This window comes from Phalacrocorax aristotelis, chromosome 26 (assembly GCF_949628215.1).
Source record: "Phalacrocorax aristotelis chromosome 26, bGulAri2.1, whole genome shotgun sequence".
In the NCBI taxonomy this organism is placed as follows: Eukaryota; Metazoa; Chordata; class Aves; order Suliformes; family Phalacrocoracidae; genus Phalacrocorax; species Phalacrocorax aristotelis.
Window position 1 is genome coordinate 803,525 of NC_134301.1, and position 9,845 is coordinate 813,369.

Genomic DNA, 9,845 nt, shown 5'->3' on the forward strand with positions numbered 1-9,845 from the left:
CCTACTGCAATGTCCCAATCCCAGGATCCCATCCCAGTATCCCAAAGCTGTTTTCCACCTCAGTGTCCCATCCCTGTGTACCTTCCCAATGTCCCCATTCCATGTACCCTCCTTGCGGCCCCATCCCCGTTTCCCCATCCAAATGTCCCATCCGCTTCTCTTTCCCAGTGCCTGAACCTAATGTTGCAACCCAGTATCCCATGCTGGTGCCCCCCACCCCCAGTATCCCCATCCCAGTGTCCCATCCCCTCATCCCCAGCCCGGTGTCCCCAGCTCAGTGTTCCCAGTTTAATGGCCCATCCCGACACCCCCAGTCCAGGTCATGTCCCAGCGTCCCCATCCCGACATCCCCATCCCAGTGTCCCCAGCCCGGTGTTCCCAGTTTAACAACCCATCCCAGGGTCCCCAGTCTGATGTCCCATCCCTGTAGCCCCAGCCCCGCCCCCCCGTTTGGCCCCGCCCACTCCCACCCTGGGAGGGACCCCAGCGGTGGGTGGGGCACACCCCGCCCCCCGGACGCCCCTCGCAGTGTTGCATATTTTTATTGGATCAAAGTTACAGAGCGGGGGGGGGGCAGGGGGGGATAGAAATAAAAAATAAATTAACCCCCCGCCCCCCCGGGGGCACCGACCTGCTGTGGGGCTGGGGGCGGGGGGGTGCAGAGGGCACAGGACCCCCCCAGCCTGTCTGTCTGTCCTGGGGGGGCTGTGGGGGGTATGTACAGAGTGACACCGTCTGTCCGTCCGTGCCAGGGTGTGGGGGGGCTGCGTGGCACCGTGCCCCCCCCTCGGCAGGCCCTGGCACGCTCCTTGTGCCCCCGGCACGGGCAGCAGCTGCCAGCCGGGGGGGTCCTGCTGCCCGGGGGGGTCCTTGCCGCCCCCCAGGCTCAGTCCTCAGTGATGCCCTTGGCCCGCAGCTCCTCCTGCACCCTGGCGAGGTACGTGGGGTCGGGGTATCCGAACCTGGGGGTGGGGAGGTGTCACGTCAGCGGGGGCCACCCCCCACGGCTGGGTGCTCCTCTCCCCCCCCAGCAGCTTCACCCTCCCTGCCCAGGGAGATCCACCACCCCCCCCCCGCACCCCCAGAGCTTGTCATCAGGGTGCTCCCCTCAGCCTGCAGCTATGCCAGGGGTGATGCCCCCCCAGCCCCCCAAAACTGGTCCCTGGGATTCCCCCCCAGCCTGAGGTTCCAGGATTCACTGTCCCAAAATTGCACCCCAAAACCTACAGCCGCTCCAGGGGCAATACCCCCCCAGCCCCCAGGCATGCCCCCTCCCCTCCAGGGGTGCCGGCCAATGCCCCACCTGACTGTTTGGGGTCCCCCCCCACCCTACAGAGGTGCCAGGGATGATGCCCCCCTTCTTTACCCTGTCCCAAGATTGCACCCCCCCACCTACAGCCATACTAGCAGTGATGCCCCCCCATATCCGTGCCCAGGGATGCCCCCTTCCCCCCAGGGGTGCCAGCCAATACTCCCCTCCCGAGCATTTGGGGTGCCCCCCTAACACCAGGGGTGCCAAGGGTGATGCCCCCCCTCTCCTATACCCTTCCCAAGACTGCACCCCTAAACCTACAGCCATGCCAGGGCGATGCCCCGCCATCCCCCAGGGACGCCCCTTCCCCTCCAGGGGTGCCAGCCAATACCCCCCCCGAGCATTTGGGGTGCCCCCCTAACACCAGGGGTGCCAAGGGTGATGCCCCCCCTCTCCTATACCCTTCCCAAGACTGCACCCCCAAACCTACAGCCATGCCAGGGCGATGCCCCCCCATCCCCCAGGGACGCCCCCTCCTCCCCAGGGGTGCCGGCCAACGCCCCCCCCCCCCCAGCATTCGGGGTGCCCCCCAGCCCCGGGCGATGCCCCCCACGTACAGCTGGGGCCCGCCGGTGCAGTTGGTCTTGTGGTGGATGTCGTTCCAGGTGATGACGTTGGCGCGGCCGGTGGTCATGGAGGTGCCGACGGTGAAGGTGAGGCGCTGGTCGAAGGCCTTGCGGAACAGCCCCAGCACCTTGTTGCCCTCGGGGCAGTCGGGCAGGTACGCGACGCGCGTGGTGCCGGGGTACCGCACCCCCGGGTTGGGGTGCTCCACCTGCGGGGGGGGGGTGGCGGGGGGCGGTCAGTGCCCCGGGGGGGGCACGCCCCGACAGAGCTGGCGGTGGGGGGTGATGGTGAGGGGGGGCCGGGAGCGGTGGGCTGGGCTGGGGGCACCCGATAGGGTTTGGGGGTACCCAGGGGTGCCAGTGACTCCCAGCAGTGTTTTGGGGGTACCCAGGGGCATCCAAGGGGCACGGAGCTGGGTCAGGGACACCCAGCACAGTTTGGGGTACCCAGGGGTGTCAGTGACTCCCAGCAGGGTTTTTGGGGTACCCAGGGGCATCCAAGGGGCACGGAGCTGGGTCAGGGACACCCAGCAGATTTTTAGGGGTACCCAGGGGTACCAGTGACTCCCAGCAGGGTTTTTGGGGTACCCAGGGGTACCCAAGGGGCACGGAGCTGGGTCAGGGACACCCAGCAGGATTTTGGGGGGTACCCAGGGGTACCAGTGACTCCCAGCAGGGTTTTTGGGGTACCCAGGGGTACCCAAGGGGCACGGAGCTGGGTCAGGGACACCCAGCAGGATTTTGGGGGGTACCCAGGGGTACCAGTAACTCTCAGCAGGGTTTTGGGGGTACCTAGGGGTACCCAGGGGGCATGGAGCTGGGTCAGGGACACCCGGCACAGTTTGGGGGTACCCAGGGGCACCCAGAATGGTTTGGGGGTGCCCAAGGGGGATGGGGGGGGTGGGGGAGGACACCCCAGCAGAGCTGGGGGATTGAGGTTGGGTGGGGGGGGGGCAATGGCGTGGGGGTGGGTGAGGGGGGCAGGAGTGCTGGGCTAGCTTGGGGGCACCCAGCAGGGTCTGGGGGGTACCCAAGGGACCCAGGGGCACTGGGTTGGGGGCACCCAACAGGGCTTTGGGGGTACTTCAGGGTGCCAGTGGCACTCAGCAGGGTTCAGGGGCACCCAAGGGTGCCCGGGGCACAGAGCTAGGGGTGGGGAGGACCCAGAAGGGTCCAGGAGTGCTAGGGGCACTGGGCTGGATTGGGGCACCCAGCAGGGTTTAGGGGTGCCCAAGGGCACAGAGTTGGGTAAGGAACACCCGCCATGTTTTGAGGTCACCCAGGGGTGCTGGGACACAGAACTGGGCTGGGGCACCCAGCAGGATTCGGGGGTGCCCAAGGGCGTCAGGGACACCCAGCAGGGTTTAGGGGTACCCACTGGGTGTCAGTGACACCCACCAGGCTTTGAGGGTGCGCAGGGGAGTCAGTGACACCCAGAAGGGTTTGGGGTGCCCAGGGGTGTCAGTGACACCCATCAGGCTTTGGGGGCACCCATTGGGTGTCAGCAACGCCCAGAAGGGATTTGGGGGCACCCCAGGGGTGTCAGCAACACCCAGAAGGGTTTTGGGGTACCCAGGGGTGTCAGCAACACCCAGAAGGGTTTGGGGGTGCCCGGGGGTGTCAGTCTGGCTGAGAAGCACCCACTGGGTGCCAGCAGCACCCAGCCCCTCCGGGACCACCGAGGCTGGCGGGGAGGCGGGGGGGGAGGAGTCGGGTGGGAGACACCGGCGCCATCTTACCCCTTGGACGCCGGGCGGGAAGACGTACTGGATGATGATGGTGCCGAACTTCTCGTAGCCGGGCAGGAGGAGGCCGGCGTCCCTGGTGACCAGCATGCGCCCGTTGGGGGGCTGGTTGCCCACCAGTTGCCCATAGAAGCGCCCGCACATGGGACAGGCCGTCTTCACCTGCAGCGCCCGGGTGATGCAGTCCTCGCAGAAGGAATGTCGGCATTTCTCCAATGTCTTCATCTTCTGGATCTCCCCCAGGCAGATGGGACACTGCCGGTCGGGTTCCTCATCCCGCGAACAACCGGCTGCCGACGACGACCCGCCGCCGCGGCCCCCCGTCGACCCCCGGCCCCCCAAACCGGCCCCGCCGGGCTCCAGGACGGTGACACAACCCACCAACTCGCCGTGACGTTGAGTTTTTTTCTTCAACTCTTTCTCCGTTTCCTTCAATAAAGCTTTGAGGGCTTTACGGGCCGGGCAGAGCCCCCCGGGGGGGCCGGGGGGGGGCACGCAGAGCTGCAGGACGTAGATGTCGGAGGTCTCACCATCCACCATGATGCTGACCTTGGTCTCCTCCTTCAGGCGGGCCAGCTTGGCCGGGCTCTCCTTGGTCAAGAAGTCCCACACCCGCTTGGAGACCGTCACCTTGTTCTTAGCGGCCCCCCCGCAGGCCGCCATCCTGGAGAGGACAAACGACACTGCGGGGGGGGGGGGGGTGGGGGGGCCCCCCAGGTGTCAGAGCCCGGTGAGGGGCACCCAAGGGTGGCCCCACTTGGGCCAGGGTGTCCCCCCCAGCCCCGGTGGGATGTAGTGGGGGGATATTTGCCCGCCTAAGGTGGTACCTCAAGGATTAAACCTCCCCCACCCAGAAATAAAGCCAAGGGGGTGTCACAGCCCCACGAGCACTGGGGGGGGTGGGAGCGAGGTTTGGGGTGCCCCCATCCTAGGGGAGGAGGCAGGAGCGGGGGGCTGCCCGCACGGCCCGAGGGGGGTCCCTGCACCCCGGGGTGGGGGGGGTGGCACCCACCTGGCGAGCCCATGGGGGACAGTGCGAGCTGGAGATGCCAGCGGATCAGCGGAGCCACGAGCCACAGGCTGGGGAAACACAGGGGGGGGTCACACAGAGACCCCTGGCCCCCCCAGAAGACCCGACAATAACAAGGGCAGCATAATCCACCCCCGCCCCTCCATGTCCCCAGGAGACCCTACAATAACAATTGGGCCCAGTGTCCCCCCCCACCCGGAGCAGTTGGGGGGTTACAAGCTTCTCGGTGCCCCCCCCAGACCCCTTTGCCCCCCCAAACCCCTTCAGCACCCCAGGGTTAGTGGGGGGGTGTTTACCCATCAGTGTATGGGGGGGGTCCCTACTGCTGGGGGGCTCAGAGCAGCTGCTGCCCCCTCCACGTCTCCCCTCCGGTATGGGGTCACCCCTCCCCGAGCTTCCCAGGGGCCTCCGTGCCGGGAGGGGGATCGCGGGCGGTGGGGACTGATGGAGGGGGGCAGGATGGGGGGAGAGGTGAGATCCCGGGTGGGGCCGGGATGGAGCCCCGGGGGGTCCTGGGGGGGGCAGGATGTGGCTTGGGGGGGGGGGCAGGGGAATAGGCCCGGGGGGACTTGGGGGGCCCGGATGAGGCGGGGGAGACTCGGAGGGCCCGGGGGGGGTCCGGATGAGGCGGGGGGGGCTCGGGGGTCCGGATGAGGGCCGGGGCAGGGAGGGCTCCGGATGGGGTCAGCGGCGCGGGGCCGGGGACGCCGCTGCGGCCCGTTCCCGGGGCCCTAGGATGGAGCCCGGGGGCGCTCGGGGGAGGCCGGGCCGGGCCGGTGCCGCGGGCGGGCCCAGCGGAGGCCGTGCCGGTAGCAGGGCAGGAAGGGTCCCCCGTCCCCCGCCCCCCCTCCTCGGACCCACCATCGCCGGGCGGCCGCAGCATGGCGGGGCGGGGGCGGCGGGGCCGGAGCGGGGCGGCGGCGGCGGCGGCGGCGGCGGCGGCGGCGGGGGGGGGGGGCCGGGCCCTGCCCGGAGCCGCCGCGCGTCACGTGATCGCGCGGGGCGGGGCCGCCATGGCAACGGGGTGGGGGCCATGGCAACGGCGCGCGCCACGGGAGGGGCCGGCAGCGACGGAGTCCTGAGCGCGTCGCCATAGGAACGGCGCGTGATGGCGGGGCGGAGCCCCGCGGGCCGGGGCGGGGCCAAGGTGTGCGGGGCGGGGCCACGAACTCCGCGGACGGGGCGGGCCGGGCCGGTGGGCCCCGGGATGGGGGGGTCCCCGCTAACGGGAAGGAGCCGGAGGCGTTCGAGGGTCCCGGTAACGGGGCAGAGCCGGGTCCGCTTCAATAATTTATTTCTCAGTACACAGTGGGGGGTGGGGAGGAGCCCCTCCCATGCGGGGTTGGGCCCTGCTGGTAACGGAGGGGAGGGGCTTGAGGACAGACACACACACCCCCCGGACCCCCTCGTGCGTGGGGGGGTCACCCCTCAGAGCCCTGCACCCGGCCCCCCGGGGGCGGTCATACAGGGCTGGGGTCCCCCCCATGGGAACTGGGGTTACCCCTGGGGCCTGCAGTAAAGGGGGGGGCACTGATGCCCCCCAGGTCCCACATGGAGGGGGAGGGGCAAGGAATTGCCCCACCCCCCCAGCCTGGCTCAGAAGGTGGGGTCAGGCGCTGTACCCCCACCCTGGGCCCTTCCCAGAAGAGGGGTTGCTGCACCTCCCCGGGGGGGAAGAAAGGGGGTGTCCTCCCCTCACCCTGGGGCAAGTAGTGTTTGATTCCCCCCTCGCCCACCATGGGGGGGGGGGGCAGATGGGTCCCAGATCCCCCTGTGTTTGGGAGGGGAGCCCCAGACACCACACCCCCCCATAAAGTTAAGGCACTTGAGTAGCAAAGCCCCCGCCTGTGGCTGGGGGGGGCCCCACACCTGTGGGGGTGACTGGGGGGCCCGAGGAGCTGTGCACACCGGTGGGGGGGTCAGCACAGCCCGGGGGGAGTCTTGGTCCGGGGGGGGCCCCCCCTAGGCGAATATGTTGGTGATGAAGTCGAGGAAGCGCTTGGCGTATTGCTCGGGGTGCACGGTGGAGATCTCCGCTCCTGCCTGGGGGGGTTCAGGGTCAGACCCCACCAAACCCTCCCCCGCACCACTGATCCCTCCCCTGGACACCCCCTCCCACCAAGCACCTGCAGCCCCCCTCCCCAAGACACCCCTCAATCCTCCCCCCCAACAATACGGCCCCCCCCCAATAACCCTGCCAGGGGGCTGCCCCCCAGTGCCCCTCATCCCTTCCCTTTTCCACCCCCTCAGGGCTCTTAATACCCTCAATCCCCCCAAAATAAGGGAGGGTTCCCTGCCAGCCCCCCCAAATAATAAGGGGGTCCCTTCCAGCCCTGCCCCCAAGTTTGGGGGTGCCCCCCCCTCACCCCGTGCTTGACAGTCTTGGCCGCGTGTGCCGCCTTCTTGCGGGCGTCGTACTGGGTGAGGACATCGATCAGCCCCATGAAGTACACCTCCCGTCGGGGGGCAGCTGGGGGGGGACAAGGGGGGGGAGGGAGGCGGTGTCAGCCCTGGGGGTGCCCCCCACACACCCCAAAGCCCCCCCCAAGCCAAACCCCCCACCCTGCTCACCCTCGGCACCGCGGAGGGCGTAGACATCAACGTAGGGGTCAAAGTCACCGGGGCCGAGGGGGCGGTGGGAGTTGAGGTAGCTGCCGATGCCCTCGGGGGAGGTCCCGTAGGACCCCCCCCACACTGCTGTCCCCCCCTCGTCACCCCCCCCGCCCTCTTCTTCCTCCACCTCCTCCTCTTCCTCCTGCTCTGCCCGCCCCACCTCGTGGATCCCCAGCAGCAGGCTGTAGTCCATGATCTTCAGCTGCACCAGGAACTGGGGGGGGCCAACCAAGAAATCATTTGGGGTGGGGGAACCCACACCGACAGGGGGGCACTCTGATGGCCCTGGGGGGGGGTGCAGCCCCCCCACGATGGCTCTCAAGGCGGGGTGCAGCCCCCCGCAACTCACCCACCTCCACGTCTCTCTTGAGCTTCTCCATGAAGTCCCTCTGGTCCTCCTCGGCCACGTAGACCTTCTCGTTCTTGTTCAAGAAGTCCATGTCCTTCAGGGTGGGCAGGTCCTTGCCCTGGGGGGGGGCACACGTGGGGCAGCCCCCCCAAAAAAGTCAGGCCGGGGGGGGGAGGAGGGCAGCCAGGGGTTCCCCAGGGATGAAGGGGACTCCCCAGAGCAGGGGACGTGGCCACGGTGGTCAAAGGGCTTGGATCTCCTGCACCAGCCACATCGTTAGGATAATGAACCATCATTATGGGGGGGCAGGTAATGAGATACCATTATGGGGGGGGGCAGATAATGAAGCCTGGAAACCCCTCCCCTCAAGCCTGCGGGGGTCAGAACGTCACCCCACCCTGGTACCTTCTCCTTGTCGCTGGCCTCTCGGGACACGAGGGAGCCCTGGAGGAAGGGGGTGAAATAGAGGTGACATGAGGCGACGGGGGTTCCAGCTGCTCCCCAAGGGAGGGTGTCCCAGATTTGGGGGGGTGGGGTACCCCATTACCTTCAGGTCGTATTTCCTGTGGACAGGGAGGCGGTGACTGAACATGTTCCTCATGACCAGCAGGTAGGTCTCCTCACTGTCCACGCTCACCCGGTACATCCCCAGGAAGCGGGGCAGCAGTGTGCTGCCGTGGCACTGCACCACGTACTGGGGACACACGAGGGGGACAGTGACATGCCAGGACGCATGGTGACGCCCCCCCACACCCCCCCACGGAGCCCCCAGCTCGCCATACCTGGTGGTAGTGGGACAAGAGACCGTGGACGTCGGCCACGTCCTCGCTCGACAACTCCTTCGCCACCAGCGTCCGGTCGGAGGAGAGCAGGACCCGCCGGTCGCTGCCCTCCCAGTGCGGGGGGCTCCGCGTCAGCGACACCTTTTTGGGGAGGGGGACAGAGGACAAGGAGGGTGGCAAATGTCAAACGAGGGGGTTTCTGTGCTGTGGGACCCCCCCAGACGGGGCGCCACCCCCACCTGGTAGTCCTGGTCGTCGATGCCGAAGCGCTCGCGGAGGTTGCGGAAGACCTGGGGACAGTACTCCTTGAACTTGAAGTGGCTGGGTAGGTTCTCCCTGGGGATTTGGGGGTTCAGGGGAGAACCATGAGATACCGGGGCTCTCCCCGTGGGGTGGGCCCCCCACTCGTGTCCCCCCCCCCAAGCTCACCGGTTGAAGAGGTGGTTGTTGACCTTGATTTTGGAGCTGGCTTTGAAGTCGTCGGGCAGCAGCATGACGGGCAGCGGGACCTGGCTCAGCTCGCTGATCTGGGGCGGGGGTCGAGGGTCGGGTTGGGTCCCCCAGAACCAGCACCCACCCCACACCCCGCCAAGCGTCACCCACCGGGTGCAGCGGCGACAACCGGGCCCGTTAACCCACCTCCGCTGGAGGTAACCCGGGGTGGGGGCGGTAACGGGCCGCGGTTGGCCCTGCGGGGGGGACAAAAAAGGCAGCGGACAGAAAGGGACGGAGCCGGGGTCCCGGGGGGGGGGGTGGGAAGGTGGGTGTCCCGGTCCTGCCCCGGGAGGGCCGCTCCCGGTGCCTGGGCTCACCTGGTGGTTGACGCCCCAGGCCAGCACGGCCAGAAGCGGGTCGGCGGCCCGCGGCACCTTCACCCGCTGCGGCACGAACCGTTTCTGCTTCTTCTTGGTCTTGGTACGCGGCGCCGCGGGCCCGGTCGCTGCCGTCGCCGCCGCCATGGCCGCCGCTTCCGCCAGACCCCTCCGCCCGCTTCCGCCCGCCTCGCCGCGGCGCCGGAAGTCGGAAGCCGCCCGCCAGAAGCCGGCTAGGACAAGCCTCGCGCATGCGCTCTGCGCCCGCAGGCCCCCCCCAGGCCCCCCCCGCCAGGGCCGGACCCGCGTTCCCTATAGGGGACGTGTGTGATCCCGATGGGGGACGTGTGCTCCCTATGGGGGATGTGTGTTTGCTATAGGGGACGTGTGTGATCCCGATGGGGGACGTGTGCTCGCTATAGGGGACGTGTGTGATCCCTATAGGGGGGCCTGTGTTTGCTACAGGGGATGCATGTGCTCCCTATCGGGGACAAGTGTTTGCTATAGGGTACATACGCTCCCTATAGGGGACGCGTGCTTGCTCTAGGGCGATGCGTGCTCCCACAACGGGTGGGGCTCGCTCTTGGGGTGATGCGTGGTCCCTATAGGGTGCTGTGCCTTTATTGGAACGCCCTG

General features: G+C 68.2%; 2 protein-coding genes across 3 annotated transcripts; both read right to left on the bottom strand.

The window, feature by feature from the left end:
* Positions 1-526: 526 nt before the first annotated feature.
* Positions 527-5,637, bottom strand: DTX3 (deltex E3 ubiquitin ligase 3). 2 transcript variants are annotated; one of them, XM_075075716.1, is made up of 5 exons: positions 5,515-5,637; positions 4,636-4,703; positions 3,618-4,287; positions 1,870-2,087; positions 527-962 (listed from the first exon to the last, which is right to left on the bottom strand). In XM_075075716.1, exons 1-5 carry the CDS (start codon positions 5,515-5,517, stop codon positions 887-889), a joined length of 1,035 nt encoding a protein of 344 aa, XP_074931817.1. In that variant the 5' UTR covers positions 5,518-5,637; the 3' UTR covers positions 527-886. The 2 variants fall into 2 exon arrangements, with proteins under 2 accessions (XP_074931817.1, XP_074931816.1); XM_075075715.1 differs by having other exon boundaries at positions 3,618-4,306; positions 5,515-5,627.
* A 293-nt stretch (positions 5,638-5,930) lies between these two features.
* PIP4K2C (phosphatidylinositol-5-phosphate 4-kinase type 2 gamma) lies at positions 5,931-9,403 on the bottom strand. The gene is made up of 10 exons (XM_075075671.1): positions 9,210-9,403; positions 8,827-8,924; positions 8,637-8,733; positions 8,398-8,538; positions 8,163-8,309; positions 8,021-8,059; positions 7,620-7,733; positions 7,225-7,480; positions 7,020-7,123; positions 5,931-6,696 (listed from the first exon to the last, which is right to left on the bottom strand). Exons 1-10 carry the CDS (start codon positions 9,354-9,356, stop codon positions 6,616-6,618), a joined length of 1,224 nt encoding a protein of 407 aa, XP_074931772.1. The 5' UTR covers positions 9,357-9,403; the 3' UTR covers positions 5,931-6,615.
* Between the last annotated feature and the right edge of the window lie 442 nt (positions 9,404-9,845).

Bases quoted from the DNA above. Each gene is read 5' to 3' on its own strand.
- PIP4K2C (XM_075075671.1), bottom strand. From the start codon at position 9,356: ATGGCGGCGGCGACGGCAGCGACCGGGCCCGCGGCGCCGCGTACCAAG. The intron at 7,734-8,020 runs GTACCAGGGTGG...GCCCCCCCCCAG, and splicing joins AGGCCAGCGACAAGGAGAAG to GGCAAGGACCTGCCCACCCT. The intron at 6,697-7,019 runs GTGAGGGGGGGG...GAACCCCCCCAG, and splicing joins CCAAGACTGTCAAGCACGGG to GCAGGAGCGGAGATCTCCAC.
- DTX3 (XM_075075716.1), bottom strand. The intron at 2,088-3,617 runs GTAAGATGGCGC...CCCCCCCCGCAG, and splicing joins TCCCGCCCGGCGTCCAAGGG to GTGGAGCACCCCAACCCGGG. The intron at 963-1,869 runs GTACGTGGGGGG...CCCCACCCCCAG, and splicing joins TGCACCGGCGGGCCCCAGCT to GTTCGGATACCCCGACCCCA.